Source organism: Stegostoma tigrinum, chromosome 8 (assembly GCF_030684315.1).
Source record: "Stegostoma tigrinum isolate sSteTig4 chromosome 8, sSteTig4.hap1, whole genome shotgun sequence".
In the NCBI taxonomy this organism is placed as follows: domain Eukaryota; kingdom Metazoa; phylum Chordata; class Chondrichthyes; order Orectolobiformes; family Stegostomatidae; genus Stegostoma; species Stegostoma tigrinum.
Genome location: NC_081361.1, coordinates 98,304,323 through 98,322,824, shown reverse-complemented (window position 1 = coordinate 98,322,824; position 18,502 = coordinate 98,304,323). Strand labels below are relative to the sequence as shown.

Genomic DNA, 18,502 nt, shown 5'->3' with positions numbered 1-18,502 from the left:
AGGTGGGCTGAGAGAGATTTAAATAAGACATGAGAGACCACTTTTTTTACACAGACGGTGGTTGGTGCGTGGAATGAACTTCCTGAGGAAGTGAGCACAGCTACAATGTTTAAAAGACATTTGGATAAGTACATGAATTGGAAAAGTTTGGAGGGATATGGGCCAGGAGCAGGCAGGTGGGACTGTTTTAGTTTGGGATTATGTTCGACATGGACTGGTTGGACCAAGGGGTCTATTTCAGTGCCATATGACTCTATGATTACAATTGATGAGAAAGTTGGAGCAAGCAGCGTTACCATTGCATTGGGTTAAACATTTTGCATAACCAGTTTCAATCAAGGTCAGATGTGCTGTTTTGCAAGGGACACTCCAAAGCATTAATTTGAAGAGCAGCCAGCCTTATCCCCCTATATCCTGAGCAATATTTACTTCTCAAATAACACCTCTGAAAGATATTCTGATCATTGTTATAAGCTATTTTTGAAATCTTGTTGTCAACAAAAGTCTTGCTTCATTTTCCACATTTTAACAGTGATATATGTGCTTTGAAAGGTGCTCCAAGTTGCTACATAAATGCAAGGTTTTGAAGAGGATGTGATTATGCCATCTTGCCAATCGGGGGAACAGTCACTGCCTATAGGTTGGCATGTTCATGTGTTTTGTCGAGCAAGATTGATGGTGTCTGGTTCACTAATGGCTCAGAGTGACCTTTCTCATGTGACATTCAGCTCATCACTGATAACGCAGCCGAAGTTGTGTGGCATTATTTGTGGGGATTTGCTGGGCTAGAGAGTTGAAGATGCTTGCCAATGCCATCAGCCTGGGTATTGATAATACTGATGCTATAGTTAAAGCCTGGCTACATAACACTCGGGGCACTCAGGGACTGATGCCCATGTAGGTGGTGCCACAAGAACATGACCCAGAGAGCCAGTTGATGTTCTCCACCATGTGGACATGGACCTGGAGATCCTGCTGGGTGAGCAGGAGAGCTGCCCATTTTTCTGCACCATAATGGAGACTGAAATAACTCCACGAAGGCTGGTATCCTGCCACCAAATCATCCTTTATTTACACATGCATAGTACATGACACTGACCCGGCTAGTACAGAGCTGGCTCCTAGAGTTAGCAGAACCCCTGATAATCCTGTTCATTTCTGTCAGCCAGGGCTCCCTGATTGGGGATGTTAATCTGGTCCAATCAGGGAATTCATATTCCATGAGATCCACCTGGCTGACCTTGTTACAATCGCTACAACCCTTCCCCACTAAGTCCTGGACTGTAGGCCTGTTCTTTCTCCTGTACCTTCTGCTGAGGTGTTTCCCTCTGAATCTTACTCACGTACTGGTGGCAGGTTGGCACAACATCGAGGGCCGAAGGGCCTGTTCTGCACTGTATTGTTCAATGTTCTATATACCAGACCGTAGCCTGCCTCTTGCGCCTACAGCATCTCGGCCCGAAATTCATCTTCTTCAGGTGGCAACAGCATTGAGATTGCAACATCTGCCATGTCCGTCTCATCCTCAGAGATTTCTTTGATGCTAGGCAGATGAGGAGAGCCCACAGGTTCTGAAAGACCAGGTATGTTTTGCTCCCGCCTCGTTTGCGAGGTTTCATGTGGTCCACGTGCTTGTTCAGGACCACCTCTCCTATCCAAACTGTATATGTCGCGGGATGTGACCTTGTGTTGACCATACCTCTTATCCATGCATGTCCATTCTTCCGGTTTTGGCACAAAACTTTGCCTCCTGAAGTAAACTGCCTCTTTCGCCTAGAGGAGTCTTGTGTCCAGTGTTGGCATTCCTGATGCTGTTTCACCGTCTCCCCCATGCCCAGGAAGATCAGATTTAACCTGATGTGGAGTCTGCTCCCCATTAGCAACTCTGCTTTTATAATGAGTGTTCAAGTGGAGTTCATCCGAAAGGAAGACAACCAAGGATGAGGAGAAGCTATTTTGCAACTTTTACAAATTAAAAATACTTGATATACTACAGAACTGACCAGAGCACACCATTTGGAACCTTTGCTGATTTTTCATTATTCTGCTTCTTTTCGAGTTTTTTGGTTTGGAGTTGTGAACTGTGAGCTGAAGATGACATTCAGACTGTGAGCAGCAGCTTGTGTTTTAGAAAAAGAGAGCAAACACACTGGTATTTGTTTTTGAGGTCAAGCCTGAAAATTAATTGCAGTTTGTTTCTTATTAAAAGTTGCTCACTCATGGACACTGTGACTCTGGAGAGGCTTTATGCTCTAGCAGAGACAGGAAGTTGAATTTAACTGGGACCTCATGTGAGAGTATCAGCTTGGCAGCGAGAGGTCAAGTTTGAACCGGTTTTTGGACTGATTTTGGATCAGAAGGATTGTGATTGCGAAAGCAATAGAATGGGACGTCGATTGCTCTCTCTAAATATCAAGTTATTGAATGTTCAGAAATTAGAGTCTCAGTTATAAGAATTAAATGAATATTCCTTAGAGCATATTGGGAGCTACTTGCACGCATCAGGATTACCAGAAACCAAGAAAGATATAATCCTATGTGCTGATGATGTAATAGATTGTGAAATCTGCTTTAGTGAACTGGCCAGTTGTATCTCATTTATTTTTCCCTTTTGACTTATCCCTTAACAGTCTCTCTTTAACTCTGTTCTGTTGTAAGAGAGCTGGGCTAAAATTAAAGAGGACTGGATTTAAAGATTCATCATTAATTAGATCAGCTCGTGGTTTAACCTTGCTCTGTAAGGACAGTGTATTGTCAACAAACTGCTAAGTCTCTAGTTTGAATTACACATCCAGCGTCTAGCATTGATTATTCACAAAGGCTGGTATTAGTTATTCAATAAGTTTGGTTAGAAGCCATTGAAGTCAATTTTTACAGTCTTTGAAGACATTAATTTTACTGTGTTGTGAATACAGAGTTAGGGAAGCTGATTTGATTTGGCCGCCTATCTCCATACTGTGAATACAACAATGAACATGTCAAGTGTTTCAGCACCATTTATTTGTAAGTCATCTTTGATCATTACAATCAGACTTCTTTGGGTGGTGTAATTAATATGCTCATTAAATAGTTATTTTGCCAATAATCCCATTTTCACCTCTATTACTAAAACTGCATCAGTTTAAAATTATTAGATATGTCAAGGAGAACTTTGCAAAATGGATAAAAGAAACTGTTTCGGAAAGATTTTGGGAAATGTTGCTGCATTGGGAATACAGATGACTGGAGCACGGGTTTAGAATCCACCTTTATGGAATTTAACACACTTGTTAGACCTCAGTATTGTGAGCAGCTGTGGGTGCCACATGACAGGAAACACATGAATGCATTGGACAAGGTGCAGAAGAGATTTACACTGATGGCTCCAAGGATGAGAAACTTCAGTTGTGGGGATAAACTGAAGACTTTGAGGCTTGACCCTTGGAGAGGTGAAGTCTAAGAAGAGATTTGGTCAGCTGGCTGGATGGAGTAAGTAGGGAGAAGCATTCATAGAAGAGAAAAGAATGAGGACACAGATTTAAAGTGATGTGTAAATGAAGCAAAGGTGATGAGAGGAAAAACTTAATCAGTCAGTGAGTAGTTAAGATGTGGAATGCACTGCCTGGAACTATGGTGGACACAAATTCATTTGATGCACTCAAGAGGGCACTGGATTTTAGATAGTAATGATGTGTGGGGTATGGAGAAATGGCAGGCGATTGGCACTAAATAATATAGCCAAACTACATTATAGCATCAGTGCAGGCATAATGGGCTGAATGGCCTCCTTCTGCACGGTAATAATTCTATAATTTTGTGTAGTTTAATAGTAAATCAATAAATAAAGTCATTTCCATAATGGTGACCATAAAACTGCTGCTGATTGTCATGAAAATCCATCTAGTTCACTAAATATCCTGTACAGGAAGAAAATTGCCATCTTTTCTTGATTTGGCCTCAGTGTAACTACAGATCCTGTTACAACTGAGGCTGGAGTGGTGCACTGTTACTGTAATCTCATTGCTTCATCAGTCACAAAATAAAAAAGATATTTCCTAATACCAAAGTAGCCAATTAAAAACCTTAACTAAGAGCGGCATGGTGGCTCAGTGGTTAGCAGTGCAGCCTCACAGCGCCAGGGACCCGGGTTCGATTCCCGCCTCGGGCAACTGTCTGTGTGGAGTCTGCACATTCTCCCCGTGTCTGCGTGGGTTTCCTCCGGGTGCTCCAGTTTCCTCCCACAGTCCAAAGACGTGCAGGCTGGGTGGATCGGCCATACTAAATTGCCTGTAGTGTTCAGGGGTGTGTGGGTTATAGGGGGATGGGTCTGGGTGGGATGCTTCAAGGGGCGGTGTGGACTTGTTTGGCCGAAGGGCCTGTTTCCACACTGTAGGGAATCTAATCTAATCTAAATCAGATTTTAAATTTTAAAAATTACCAAAGGTAATAAACATAATTATTCATTTATTATCAGACCAAAGTTTATTCAAATGAGGATGCAACAACTAGCCAACATGTGAGTAATGTAGAAGTATAGCTGTTTACCTCTCAAAATAACCTGAAATCACACACATGCTTGTACATTGCCAGCTAAAGGATTAAAAAAAAGAGTTCCCTGTAGAGATTGTTTTTCTGAGAAAAACACTTTGCCCAGTGGATCATTGTAGAAGCTAAAAAGGAGGAGGCATTGAAAGTTCCAAAGTCTGTTGCTCTATGTTCTACATGAGTGGTGAAGTCACTAAATATGCACAGTTGTCTCTGGTGTCTCGACTGATACATCTTGCTCAGGAAATACCATACTGAGAAGTTTCTGCAATCACTGTTGCAGAAGAACCATTGAGTTTCATCCTGAACTCAAGAGAACTCTTTTCACAAAATAGAAGAGATGAGCTGGGCATCCCTTCCTCACATGCTTTTTGTCCCTCAAATAATTCCAGGTATAAAAGTACAGTTCATGCCACTTACTGTTCAGCAGTCCCAGCAGAGGTCTACAACAAAACAAGCAGTTATCAGAGATAATGGGAACTGCAGATGCTGGAGATTCCAAGATAATAAAATGTGAGGCTGGATGAACACAGCAGGCCAAGCAGCATCTCAGGAGCACAAGCAGTTATCACTAGCTTTGTGATCTCTAGGAACCCTCATTTAAAAAAATAAAAACTTCCAGTGGCCACAGTGACCTTTCAATGATCTCTTAAATAAACCACTCCAGATATTTTCCACACAACTAGAAACAAAAGTCTGTTCTTCTACATTCCTACAGAACTTACGTCCTTCAGGAAGTATTAAATATGAAGTAACTTGGTAGCAATTCACAGAGGTTGGCTCAAAACAGAAATGGAAAAGCAAGTGATTTAATTCAAGGGCAGTTACAAATGGACAATAAACACTGCTCTTGCCAGCAATGCCCATAGCCCGTAACAGAACAAAAAGAAGATGCTTTTATACTGATTGCGCTGATTCTTGGAAGATGCTACATTTGAAGTTATACAAGTGACTTGGGGTGGTAAAACAAACTATAAATTCACTTGCAATAATAAACAGCATTCTTAATTTGTGCTGAGTTTTCCGATTGCAGCCAAATCGGAAACTCAATCCTACCACGTACAAGAAAAGTTTACATTGTTGTAGTTTTTAAATTGGTTTTGTAAAGAGCTTGCCAGGACATAAAAAAATTCCAATTTGCTAAGAATGATATTAACATCCCCTATCCCAGTGCATTGTACTATAAGGTTCTTTATGCAGAATAATATATCTGCCTCTATATTTGATAAATTGTTGCTTCTGCTATTTCAAAGCACATTATGTTTTGCAAGAGTCGATCATCATTTGGGTCTTTGCAGAATGACAGAGTGAGATAATACAAGCGGCTCTTCTGCCCCTTTGAAAGAGCCGTTCAGTTGTAGCCCTGCTCCCTGTAGTGTCCAACATTTTTCTTCAATGCTGGAATTTGAAGCCAAGACCCCAGACATTAGTCTAGGATCATTTGTCCAGTGAGATTACCATGCACCACTATGCACCCCCCACAATATTCATTTATTTGCTATTCCGCTAAGTGAGCCTGTTTACATTTGACATTCACCGAGCTTAGTTGGTTGGCCCTGGGTATTGGTTAAAAGATAAACTACACACATACTACAGAAAAATCTAAAATTTGGAGCTAGATAGGGATGATTTCACCAATGTCTTTTAGGGAAGGAAACCTGAAATTCTTACCAGGTCTGGCCTACGTGTGACTCCAGACCCACAGCAATGTGGCTGATTCTGAACTGCCCTCTGGGCAATTAGAGATGGACAATAAATGCTGACCCAGCCAGTGATGCCCTCATTCCATGAATGAATAAAAGTACAAACATTTTGTGATTGCAGTGATATTTAAAAACACACATAAATAAACCTGTGATAATGGGAACTGCAGATGCTGGAGAATCCAAGATGAAGGGTCTAGGCCCGAAACGTCAGCTTTTGTGCTCCTGAGATGCTGCTGGGCCTGCTGTGTTCATCCAGCCTCACATTTTAATTATCATAAATAAACCTGTTGTACATTTTGAAACTATCATCATATTTTCACAACTCTGAGACACATTAAAAGTACAAGAAACCATTAAATACACAATACTATCGTTTCTTTCCCCAACAGGTCTGCAATTTTTCTTCTTTATACCTCTTTGCAAGTAACCATAAATGCAACGCACACCAACTTTTACAATAACATGCTGCGTAAAAATACATCATCTATTTGTTATTTGCCAGTTGCAAACTTCAACATTATTTGCATTGATGACGATGAAGCATAGTTTTAATATCAATTTAAACAAAGCTTGGCAGTTAACTATCAGTCATCGTCTAATGGGTACATTCTTCCTGGCAGCATTTCTACTACTGAATTCACTTGCCAACCAATCAACACTGTCTTCTCATACACTATAAAACAGTTACATTAATATTTCTTGTGAATATTCTGATTAGTGTGAGACAAAAAAAACTTCAACAAATTTTGGAGTTTTACAATTATTGACTAGTCTGAAATGAATGAATTACCCTATGAGGAAAGGCTCAACAGGCCAGCCCTCTATCCCCTGGAGGTTGGAGGTGAGTTAATTGAAAATTATTAAGATCCTGAGGGGATTTGACTGCTTCCTTTTGTGGCAGAATCTAGAAGTACAGGTCATGGTTTTAGAATAATGGGTCACCCTTTTAAATCAGAGATGAGGATTTTTATTTTCTTTGAGGGTTGAGAGTCTTTGGAATTTCCTTCCTCAAAAGGACAGTGGATGAAGAATCTGTAAATATTTTTAAGGCAGAGAGATGCCCGCACATGCTCCGGATCACTCTATTCTTTGCCTGGTCATGAGTCTGTCGCAATGACACTTAAATGTTGCTATAATATTGCTTCTACCACCTCCCCTGGCAGCACATTCCAGGCACCTACCACTCTCAGTGTAAAAAAAACCAGTTTTGCACATCTCCTTTAAACTTTAACCCCTCACCTTAAACCTATGGCCCCTGGTATTTCACATTTCCACCTTGGGAAAGAGACTCCAGCTATCCATTCTATCCATACTCAGTTTTATATATTTCTATCCACTCACCCGCTCAGTCACCAAAGCATGAGTGAAAACAATCATCTTTGGAATTCCTCAAAAAACTTAAGTTTGTGAGCTAAGACATCCCCCTGACTCTCCCTAATAAGTCCATTCTTTTTCAAATGCCAGTAAAGTTTCAAAATCCTGAAGTACGAACTATCTTGCCTTTCAAATTCCTACAATTTATTAATTTTGTAACTTGACAAAATTATAGCTGCTGGTCCACATTTACATCAACCACAAGAAAGAAGAAAATAATTATTCATTTCAAAATGTAATGAGCCATTGATGCTGATGAACATTTGTTTCCCATTCCTTATTGGCCTTGAAACAATGCTGGTGAGTTGTCTCCTTGAATCATTCCAATTTAAATAAAAAGTGTCTTCCCTTCCTCTTTGGAACTTATTGGGGTTTTTTTTGCCTGTCTTCATACAGGCCACTTCTTACCTTTTCTGAGCTACACCATTATACAATCGCATGTTTCAGCAGCTGCAAATGGGGAATCAACTTTACAGCCTTCTACTGCACTCCAAGAGTTTGTATTAAATAACTGAAAGATCAATTAAAACAGAACAAATTTGGTTGTCTTTCAGAATACGCAAGTAAATCAGAAACAGTGAGGTGGCTTTGTTATTTGTCTTGTCAAAATTGAACAGAGGCAAAAGGAAGAACATGAATTTATGTAATGCTGTTCACAACCCCTTGATGTCCTAAAGTGCTTCACGGGCAGTGAAGTGGTTTTTGAAATAGGATCACTTGAGTGAAATCAGGAAACATCAGGATACCAATTGAAGTAAGATCCCATAGGGAGGGCTAAGTGACCAAAGGTAACAGTCTTGTTTTGGTTAAGTCACTAAAACATTCAAACTGTGAGTTACAGAACCACCATGCAGGCGATTTAGAGACGACTGGGTTTTCTTCTGTGCAAGTTCAGCACGGAGGGCTCGGAGATCTGTAGATGTCTGTTTTCTCAGCTGTAAAGGCAATAGGAGTTATCAAGCTATTACCAAAAGTCCACTGAATGACATGGCAACTTCTACTACCTGTCTCAGCTGAAAAGAGTGAGCATACTTTCACATAACCACCGTACACAGTACGAACACACTCAATGTTTTGTTTTATATAACTATGCTTATAACTGGCACAGACACACGAAGCTGAGTAGAAACAATGAAACAGGGGCAGGAGTATGCTAGTTGCCTTTTGCAACCTCCAATATTATTTGCATTAATGATGATGAAGCATAATTTTAATAACAATTGAAATAAAGCTTGGCAGTTTACTATCAGTCATCATCAAACTGGTGCAAAGGGACTTGGGAATGCTAGTCCAGGATTCTCTTAAGATTAACTTACAGGTTGAGTTGGTAGTTAGGAAGGCAGATACAATGTTGGCAGTTATTTAGATCGAACTAGAATATAAAAACAGGGATATACTTTTGAGACTTTATAAAGCTCTGGTCAAAGCACATTTATAATATTGTGAGCAATTTTGGGTCTCATATCTCAAGAAGGGTGTACTGGCTCCGGAGCAGGTCCAAGGGACGTTCACAAAAATGATCCCAGGAATGAAAGCTTTAACATATTAGGAATGTTTGAGGTCTCCAGGACTTTACTTGATGAAGTTTAGAAGGATTGGCGGGGGTGGGTGGGTATCTAACTGAAACTTACAGAATATTGGGATGGCAGATTAGCTCAGTGGCTAGCACTGCTGCCTCACAGCACCAGGGGTCTGGGATCAATTCTAGCCTTAGGCGACTGTCTGTGTGGAGTTTGCATGTTATTTCCCCCCAACCCGACTGTCTGCATGGGTTTCCTGTGGGTGCTCCAGTTTCCTCCCACAGTCCAAAGATGTGCAGGTGGATTGGCCATGCTGAATTGCCTATCGCATCCAGGGATGTTTGGGTTAAGTGGATAAGCTTGGACAGAGTGAATGTTGGGAAGATGTTTCCATTGGCATAAGAGACTAGTACGCAAGGGCCCAGCCTTACAGTAAAGGGAAGACCTTTTAGAGTGGAGATAAGGCGAAACTTCTTCAGCCAGGGAGTGGTGAACCTACGGAAGGCTGTGGAGGTCAGGTCATTGAGTATATTTAAGATGAAGATAGATAGATTTTTGATTGTTAAGGGGATCAAAGGATAAGGGGACAAGGCAGGAGAATGGGATTGAGAAATTTATCAGCCATAATTGAATGGCACAGCACACCCGATGGGCCAAATGGCCTAATTTCTGCTCCTAGGTCCTATGGTCTTAGTAACCTGCTGAAAAACATGGTTGTGTTGTTCTAACTCAATTGTGTGTTCATGAAAATAATTCTGGTGCTAAAGTCTACCCATGTAGTCTGTAGATGACCAGAATACTGTACCTTTATCTCAGTAATTAGCTTCATTTTGGCATTTTCCACACTTCTGCACAGCTGATCAATCTCATGCTTGAGTGTTGTAATCTGAATAATTAAGTCATTCTGTAAAAGAACATCAGTGTTTGTATTGATATCATTGCACCAAGCATCAGAAAGTCTCACAAAGAAAAGGAAACAGACTACAAAAGCCTTGAGAAGGCAGCCAAACTCGGCAGTAATTAAACACACAGCAAGTTCCCAGAAACAACATTGGGGGGCCTTGATCTTGAACCCATGCCCCTAATCCATTATAACAAAGTGTGGGGCTGGATGAACACAGCAGGCCAAGCAGCATCTTCCTGCTGTGTTCATCCAGTCCCACACTTTCTTATCTTGAATTCTCCAGCATCTGCAGTTCCCATTACCCTTAATCCATTGATGGTCTTAAATTGATTGGGAGACAGAAGGCCAACCATATATTACAAGAAAAATCATGTAATTTCTAACACAACACTAGCATTTCAAACCTATTCTAATTTATTTTCTGAACGTTTAGAGAAATGAATGCAGCATTTTTATCTTATTATCCAGTTACTTCTCCCTCATAATGAATATCTTAATTTGCTCTGATACAAAGTCACTAATGCAATATCACTCCATTTACTAGATATTATAGATAGATATAGAATGAGGATCCTGGGATTGTATTCATTAGAGTTTAGAAGGTTGAGGGGAGATCTAATAGAATCTTACGAGATAATGTATGGCTTTGAAAGGGTGGACACTGGGAAGTTGTTTCCGTTAGGCAGGGAGACTAGGACCCGTGGGCACAGCATTAGGATTTAGAACGGAAATGAGGAGACATTTCTTCAGCCAGAGAGTGGTGGGCCTGTGGAATTCATTGCCACGGAGTGCAGTGGAGGCCGGGACGTTAAATGTCTTCAGGGCAGAGTCTGGTAAATTCTTGATCTCAAGGAATTAAGGGCTATGGGGAGAGTGCAGGGAAGTGGAGTTGAAATGCCCATCAGCCATGATTAAATGGCAGGGTGGACTCGATGAACTGAATGTCCTATGTCTTATGGTCTTATGTCCTGACAGTTAGCCCCATCTGAGGAAGGGTCACCTGACCCGAAACGTTAACTCTGTTTTCTTCTTCACAGATGCTGCCGGACCTTCTGAGCATTTACAGCAACTTTGTTTTTGGAGCCCCATTATGTGCCTGGACAATGACTGCTGATGTATTATGGAAAGGGAAAACATAGAATATTGATATTCATAAGAAAAGAAGAGCTAGCAGCAGGAATATGCCCTTCAGCTCCATCATTTCATATGATGATGTCTCACCTCTGCCTCATCTCCACTCACATACCTGCTTCCCATAATCCTTCAACCCATTACTCAGTGAAAAAAATCTATCTATCTATCCCCTCCTTAAATTTACTCAATGTTTCGGCATCCACTGCACTTTGAGGGAATGAATTCCACAAACTCCTGACCCTTTGGGAGAAGCATTTCTGCTCATCTCTGTTTTAAATCTGCTCTTTTTTATCCTAAAAACTATGACCACTCATTTTAGATTGCCCCACTTGAAGAAACATCCTTCCTACGTCCACAGCAGGCCCAGCAGCATCTCAGGAGCACAAAAGCTGACGTTTCGGGCCTAGACCCTTCATCAGAGAGGGGGATGGGGAGAGGGAACTGGAATAAATAGGGAGAGAAGGGGAGGCGGACCGAAGATGGAGAGAAAAGAAGATAGGTGGAGAGGAGAGTATAGGTGGGGAGGTGGGGAGGGGATAGGTCAGTCCAGGGAAGACGGACAGGTCAAGGAGGTGGGATGAGGTTAGTAGGTAGGAGATGGAGGTGCGGCTTGGGGTGGGAGGAAAGGATGGGTGAGAGGAAGAACAGATTAGGGAGGCAGAGACAGGTTGGACTGGTTTTGGGATGCAATGGGTGGAGGGGAAGATACCATTGGGCTGCAGGGCTGTGGTATACTGCATCCACTGTACCCGGTGTGGCTTTCTAAACATTGGGGAAACCAAGCGGAGGCTTGGGGACCGCTTTGCAGAACACCTCCGCTCAGTTCGCAATAAACAACTGCACCTCCCAGTCGCAAACCATTTCCACTCCCCCTCCCATTCTTTAGATGACATGTCCATCATGGGCCTCCTGCAGTGCCACAATGATGCCACCCGAAGGTTGCAGGAACAGCAACTCATATTCCGCTTGGGAACCCTGCAGCCCAATGGTATCAATGTGGACTTCACCAGCTTCAAAATCTCCCCTTCCCCCACCACATCCCAAAACCAGCCCAGTTCGTCCCCTCCCCCCACTGCACCACACAACCAGCCCAGCTCTTCCCCTCCACCCACTGCATCCCAAAACCAGTCCAACCTGTCTCTGCCTTCCTAACCTGTTCTTCCTCTCACCCATCCCTTCCTCCCACCCCAAGCCGCACCTCCATCTCCTACCTACTAACCTCATCCCACCTCCTTGACCTGTCCGTCTTCCCTGGACCGACCTATCCCCTCCCCACCTCCCCACCTATATTCTCCTCTCCACCTATCTTGTTTTCTCTCCATCTTCGGTCCGCCTCCCCCCTCCCTATTTATTCCAGTTCCCTCTCCCCATCCCCCTCTCTGATGAAGGGTCTAGGCCCGAAACGTCAGCTTTTGTGCTCCTGAGATGCTGCTGGGCCTGCTGTGTTCGTCCAGCCTCACATTTCGTTATCTTGGATTCTCCAGCATCTGCAGTTCCCATTATCACTTCCTACGTCCACTTTGTTTATCTGCTTGAGCATCTTATAGATCTCAATTAGATCTCCTTTCATTCTTTGAACTCCAGGGAGTATAGGCCTAAACTGTTCATCTCTGGAATCGATGCCTCACCAAACATCTCATCTGTGGAATCGATCAAGTGAACCTCCTTTGGACTGCTTCCAATATAACCAAATCCCTCCTCGAGTAAAGGGATCAAAACTGCACACAGTACTCCAGCTGCAGTCTCACTAATGCCTGGGACAGTTGCAACAGGAATGGCCTCATTCTGCTCTGTAGCAATTGTGTGACTATATTATCACAATGGTTGGATCGTCCAAATAAGCAGCATTTACTTTGGGATCGCTCGTGCTGGTTGACTTTGTGGGCCTTTTTCTCGAGTCCCTGGCCTCCAGGTGCTGCAGCAGTTTCAGGTAATGCTGTTCCAGCTCCTTCCGTAACCTGCATGATGTTTCTTCTAAAGGGGCAGTCAGCTTCTTCGATTCAAAGTATTTCTTTTTCCAACTGTTGCGGACTGTCAGATAGAAGGAGCAAGGAACGATCAGGAACACAGGAAGAATGAATGACAAACACAAACATAGAAGATAGGAGTGGGAGGAGGCCACAACAAAGCCTTGTTGAGGAATAGCTGTCGATGTAATTAGGAAATGCAGCAGTCAATTTACATGCAGCAAGCTCCCTGAACCAGAAATGTAATGACAACCAGATAATCTATTTTTAATATAAGATAACAAAGTGTGGAGCTGGATGAGCACAGCAGGCCAAGCAGCATCTTAGGAGCACAAAAGCTGACGTTTCGGGCCTAGGCCCTTCATCTGATGGAGGGCCTAGGCCCGAAACGTCAGCTTTTGTGCTCCTGAGATGCTGCTTGGCCTGCTGTGTTCATCCAGCTCCACACTTTGTTATCTCGGATTCTCCAGCATCTGCAGTTCCCATTATCTCTGAATCTATTTTTAATTGATGGAGATCGATGGGATTATTTCTCAATGATTGTATGCTTAGTTATCTTCTGTAGAACTTGAACCCTCATTTCAAGGATGAGTGTGCACGCAGGATCACGCCTTTCTGCTATGTTTGCTCACATGACTAAAAAGCCCCAATTCCCGGCCTCAGATTTTTGAGCTCTTGAGGCAAGATACCCAGTTGGCTACTGGACTCTGCAGTACAGGATCTGCATCATTCTCTTTCCTGCTCTGACACTTCCCTGCACAAATCATTAAGACTTTGCGACTCAAGATGGGATGCAGCCTTACGGACACAAGAGCATAAGAAATAGGAGCAGGAGTAGGCTATTTGGCCCATTGAACCTGCTCCACTATTCAGTAAGGCTTGTTGGGCTAGATGGCCCACTCCTGCTCCTAATTGTTTTCGAAGTGGTAATTACATAAAGGGTGTGAGTGGTTATGAAGAAATTCAGGAATTTCTAATTCATTGAGAAGTTGATGAAGCACTTTGTACGGTACAACCTGCCTGAATAGCATGCAAAACAACACTTTTCATTGTACAACAATAAATTAATCAATCAAAATAACACATATGAATGACACCTTATTGGAATAAGCATCTGTCATTGAGTAAGAGAATATGGGTGACTAGCTCTTCCTCACATACTCAAGTGGCTAGCATGTAAACACACGAGGGACTCAGACCCCCTCCAGTATGGAAAGACAGCAGCACTGTTGGATGGTCTGCCTTTCAAATCAAGTGGCAAGCCATCATCCCATGTGCCTAATGGAGGGTTTTGGCCTGAAACATTGCCTTTCCTGCTCCTCAGATACTGTCTGACCTGCTGTGCTTTTCCAGCTCCACATTTATGGAATCTGCCTTCTCAGGCATGGAGCCAGATTACCATGTGATCACTTTTGCAGAAGGCCATGGGAGTTTTGTCCAGTGATTATGCCCCATCTAACCAACAAAAAAAAAGGCTATTCGACCATTATCCAGTTACTCTGTGTGTGTGAGAGTGTGAGAGAGGGGTTGCTTGTCATGAGCAAATTGGTGCTGCATTTCCAACAACAAGGACTAAACTTCAAAAGTACTTCAATGGCTGTAATAAGAGATAACAAGGTGTAGAGCCGGATGAACACAGCAGGCCGAGCAGCATCAGAGGAGCAAGAAAGCTGATGTTTCGGGCCTAGACCCTTCTTTTCCGAAGGAGGGTCTAGGCCCGAAACATCAGCTTTCTTGCTCTTCTGATGCTGCTCGGCCTGCTGTGTTCATCCAGGTCTACACCTTGTTATCTCAGTGGCTATAAAGTGCCTCGAGGATTAGTACATTGATTTCTATTTCCTTTGAGAATTGAGGGCACTGATTAGCCCTTACCTTGGTTCCTCCGTAATCGATTCTGTGCTAACAATCCTTTCGCTTTCTTTACAAGTTCTTCCCTGGCCCTCTCAAGGCATTTTCTCTCTTGCTTTGTCGCATTTATTTGGGCAATGAGCTGCTCCTCTTTAAAAGAAACAAAAAGCCACGTAATATTCAGAAGAATGCAAATTCTTGTAAAAGGATGGAAAATGCTTGGATCTGGGTTTGAGTCTAATGTAGCTGGGACGCTTCAAAGTATATCACAAAGTGTAGTACACATTTTAAGTTCAAACCTAAGGTGGGAGTCGAAACTTATGTGGGAAGAATCATTAAGGCTACCGTCAAATAGGGTGGTACAGTGACTCAAAGGTTAGCACAGCTGTCTCACTGCACCAGGGAGCTGGATTTGATCTCAGCCTCAGGTGACTGTGTGGAGTTTGCATATTCACCTGTATCTGCGTACATTTCCACCGGGTGCTCCGGTTTCCTCCCACATCCCAAAGATGTGCAGCTTAGGTGGATTGGCCATGCTAAATTGTCCATAGTGTTCAGGCTTGCTGGATTAGCCATGGGGTTACAGGGATAGGGTGGATTTGAATGGAATGCTCTTTGGAGGGTCAGTTTGGATTCACTACCAAATAACCTGCTTCCATTGTACGCAATCTATGGTCCAGATAAGCCATGATCTAATGGAATGGGCTGAATGGCCTTCTCTTTCCACTATTTCTTCTGAACTCAAGTGTCATCACGGAAAAGGAACAGTCCAATTGGCCCATCTCTTTCGTTACTTTGTAAAAGGCTAACATCCACTCATTTGCCTCCGACCACGAAGCATAATAACAAAGGGTTACCACTTTATCTCCTCCTCCATCGTCCACTATCTCAGAAAGAAGAACATTGATTAAAGGATGGCCACCTCAATGTGGGAAGGGGAATCCAGCTACATTTGTAATGGGTGTCCCAAACCAGCTCTTGGTTATTTTAGTGATTGAGAAAAATGAGGCACAGCTTTTCCAAACAGTTACAGCATTCCACTTGGCTCTTATACGCTGCTACACTGGAGCAGAACAAGGCTGCTCAGCCCCTCGTGCTGTTCTGAAATGGCTAATGGTGCCTCAGTTTCATTTCCCAGTGTTGCCCCTATTCCTTGATTGGCCCTTCCCTTCTAAAGAGATCTAAAACCTTCAAAATCTCACTAGATGTAGGAATCAGAAATGACAGCAGGTACTTACTCTCTGTTGGAACAAACTCAGATTGGGCTCTTAGGTTGAGATCTAGTGGAGGTGGAGGAGGAGGCAGGGAATAGTTCTTTGTAACAGTCGAATAACCAATGGTCTGCATCCACATAGCAAAAAGAAACACACAAAAGAATAGACAAGGGTGAGTACAAATCCATTTTTCCATTTGTTTTCATTGGTGTGAGTGTCACTGACAAGAAAAGTGTTTATTGTCATAGAAGAGTCCTACAGGACAGAAGAGGCCCCTTATCCCTTTGAGTCTTAGCAACAGAAACTATTCTAAATCTACACTTGCCCCACTTTCCCTGCGCTAGATCCACAGCCGCAAATGTTATGACATCCAGATACTTTTTACAGGCAGTGAGGTTTCCCACCTCAACTACCGTCCCTGGTAGTGCATTCAAGAGTCCCACCACCCCCAACAAAATTTCAAGTCCCCTCTCATCCTCCTGTCTTTCACCTTAAAATGCTGCACCCCTTGTACTTGACTCTTCAACAAAGGGAAACAGCTGCTCTCCAGTCAACTTGTCCATGCCCCACAGAGTCTTACACACCTCTATGAGAAACACCGAACCCTCCCAAACTTCTCTACTCCAAAGAAAATAACCTGAACTTATCCAGCCTCTCTTCATCGCTGAAATGCTCCATCCCAGGCAATATCCTGGTGAATGTCTTCTGCACCCCATCGAGTGCGATCACATCCTTCCTACAGTTCGGTGGCCAGAACTGCACACAGTGCTCCAGCTGTGACCTCAACAAAGTATCATACAGCTCCTACATGACTTTCCTGCTCTTAACATCCATGACCCGATTGATAAAGGCAATTCTGCTTCTTAACCATTCTATTATCCTCCTGTGCCACCTTCAGGGACCTCAGGGCAAGCAAGATCCCTCTGGCCCAGAGCGAAGTGAACTTGTGAAGGTGGTCGGCCCCATTTTTGAACCACTGCAGCACAGTTCGGGAATTCCAGGATTTTCACACATCAGCAATGAAGGAATGACAATATATTTCCAAGTCAGGATGGTGAGTTACTTGTAGGGGAACTCACAGGTGGGATTTTCCCATGCTCTTGTCCTTCTAGATGGAAGTAGTACTAGGTCTAGTGTTGTTTGTCATTTTCATAAAACAACTTGGCTGAGAATTTAGGAGGAATAGTCAGTAAGTTTGCAGATGACACCAAAATTGGCGGTACAGTGTACAGTGAAGAAGGCTAAGATAACAAAGGGATCTTAATTAATTGTGTGAATGGGTTATAGAACATAGAAAAGTACAGCACAGTACAGGCCCTTCGGCCCACGATGTTGTGCCGTGGAATAATCCTAATCCAAAAATAAAATAACCTAACCTACATTCCCCTCAATTCACTGCTGTCCATGTGCATGTCCAGCAGTCGCTTGAATGTCACTAATGACTCCGCTTCCACGACTACCACTGGCAAACTATTCCATGCGCTCACAACTCTCTGGGTGAAGAACCTCCCTCTGACGTCTCCTCTATACCTTGAGGAACAACAAAGAACAAAGAAAATTACAGCACAGGAACAGGCCCTTCGGCCCTCCAAGCCTGCGCCGTTCCAGTTCCTCTATCTAAACCTGTCGCCTGTTTTACGAGGATCTGTATCCCTCTGCTCCCTACCCATTCACGTACTTGTCTAGACACATCTTAAATGATGCTATCGTGCCGGCCTCTACCACCTTCGCATTCCAGACACCCACCACCCTCTGCGTAAAGAACTTCCCATGCATATCTCCCTTGAACATTTCCTCTCTCACCTCGAAATTGTGACCCCTAGTAATTAAGTCCCCCACTCTGGGAAAAAGCTTCTTGCTATCCACCCTATCTATACCCCTCATGATTTTGTAGATTTCAATCAGGTCTCCCCTCAACCTCCGTCTTTCTAATGTAAATAATCCTAATTTACTCAACCTGTCTTCATAGCTAGCACCCTCCATACCAGGCAACATCCTGGTGAACCTCCTCTGCACCATCTCCAAAGTATCCATATCTTTTTGGTAATGTGGCAACCAGAACTGCACACAGTACTCCAAATGTGGTTGAACCAAAGTCCTATACAACTGTAACATGACCTGCCAACTCTTGTACTCAATACCCCGACCGATGAATGAAAGCATACTGTATGTCTTCTTGACCACTCTATCGACCTGCGTTGCCAACTTCAGGGTACAATGGACCTGAGCACCCAGAGCTCTCTGTGCATCAATTTTCCCCAGGGCTTTTCCATTTCCCACATAGTTCGCTCTTGAATTGGATCTTCCAAAA

The 18,502-nt window shown here is 43.1% G+C and overlaps 1 protein-coding gene across 1 annotated transcript in view; it reads right to left on the bottom strand.

The window, feature by feature from the left end:
- Positions 1-6,482: 6,482 nt before the first annotated feature.
- The window catches only part of spata1 (spermatogenesis associated 1), a 62,799-nt gene continuing 50,779 nt past the window's right edge, over positions 6,483-18,502 (bottom strand). The window contains exons 8-12 of the mRNA XM_048539400.2: positions 16,216-16,318; positions 15,002-15,127; positions 13,015-13,193; positions 9,930-10,028; positions 6,483-8,539 (exon numbers count right to left, since the gene is read on the bottom strand). Of these exons, the coding sequence (XP_048395357.1) occupies positions 8,411-8,539; positions 9,930-10,028; positions 13,015-13,193; positions 15,002-15,127; positions 16,216-16,318 (636 nt within the window). The 3' untranslated portion in view covers positions 6,483-8,410. The remainder of the gene's footprint in view (positions 8,540-9,929; positions 10,029-13,014; positions 13,194-15,001; positions 15,128-16,215; positions 16,319-18,502) is intronic.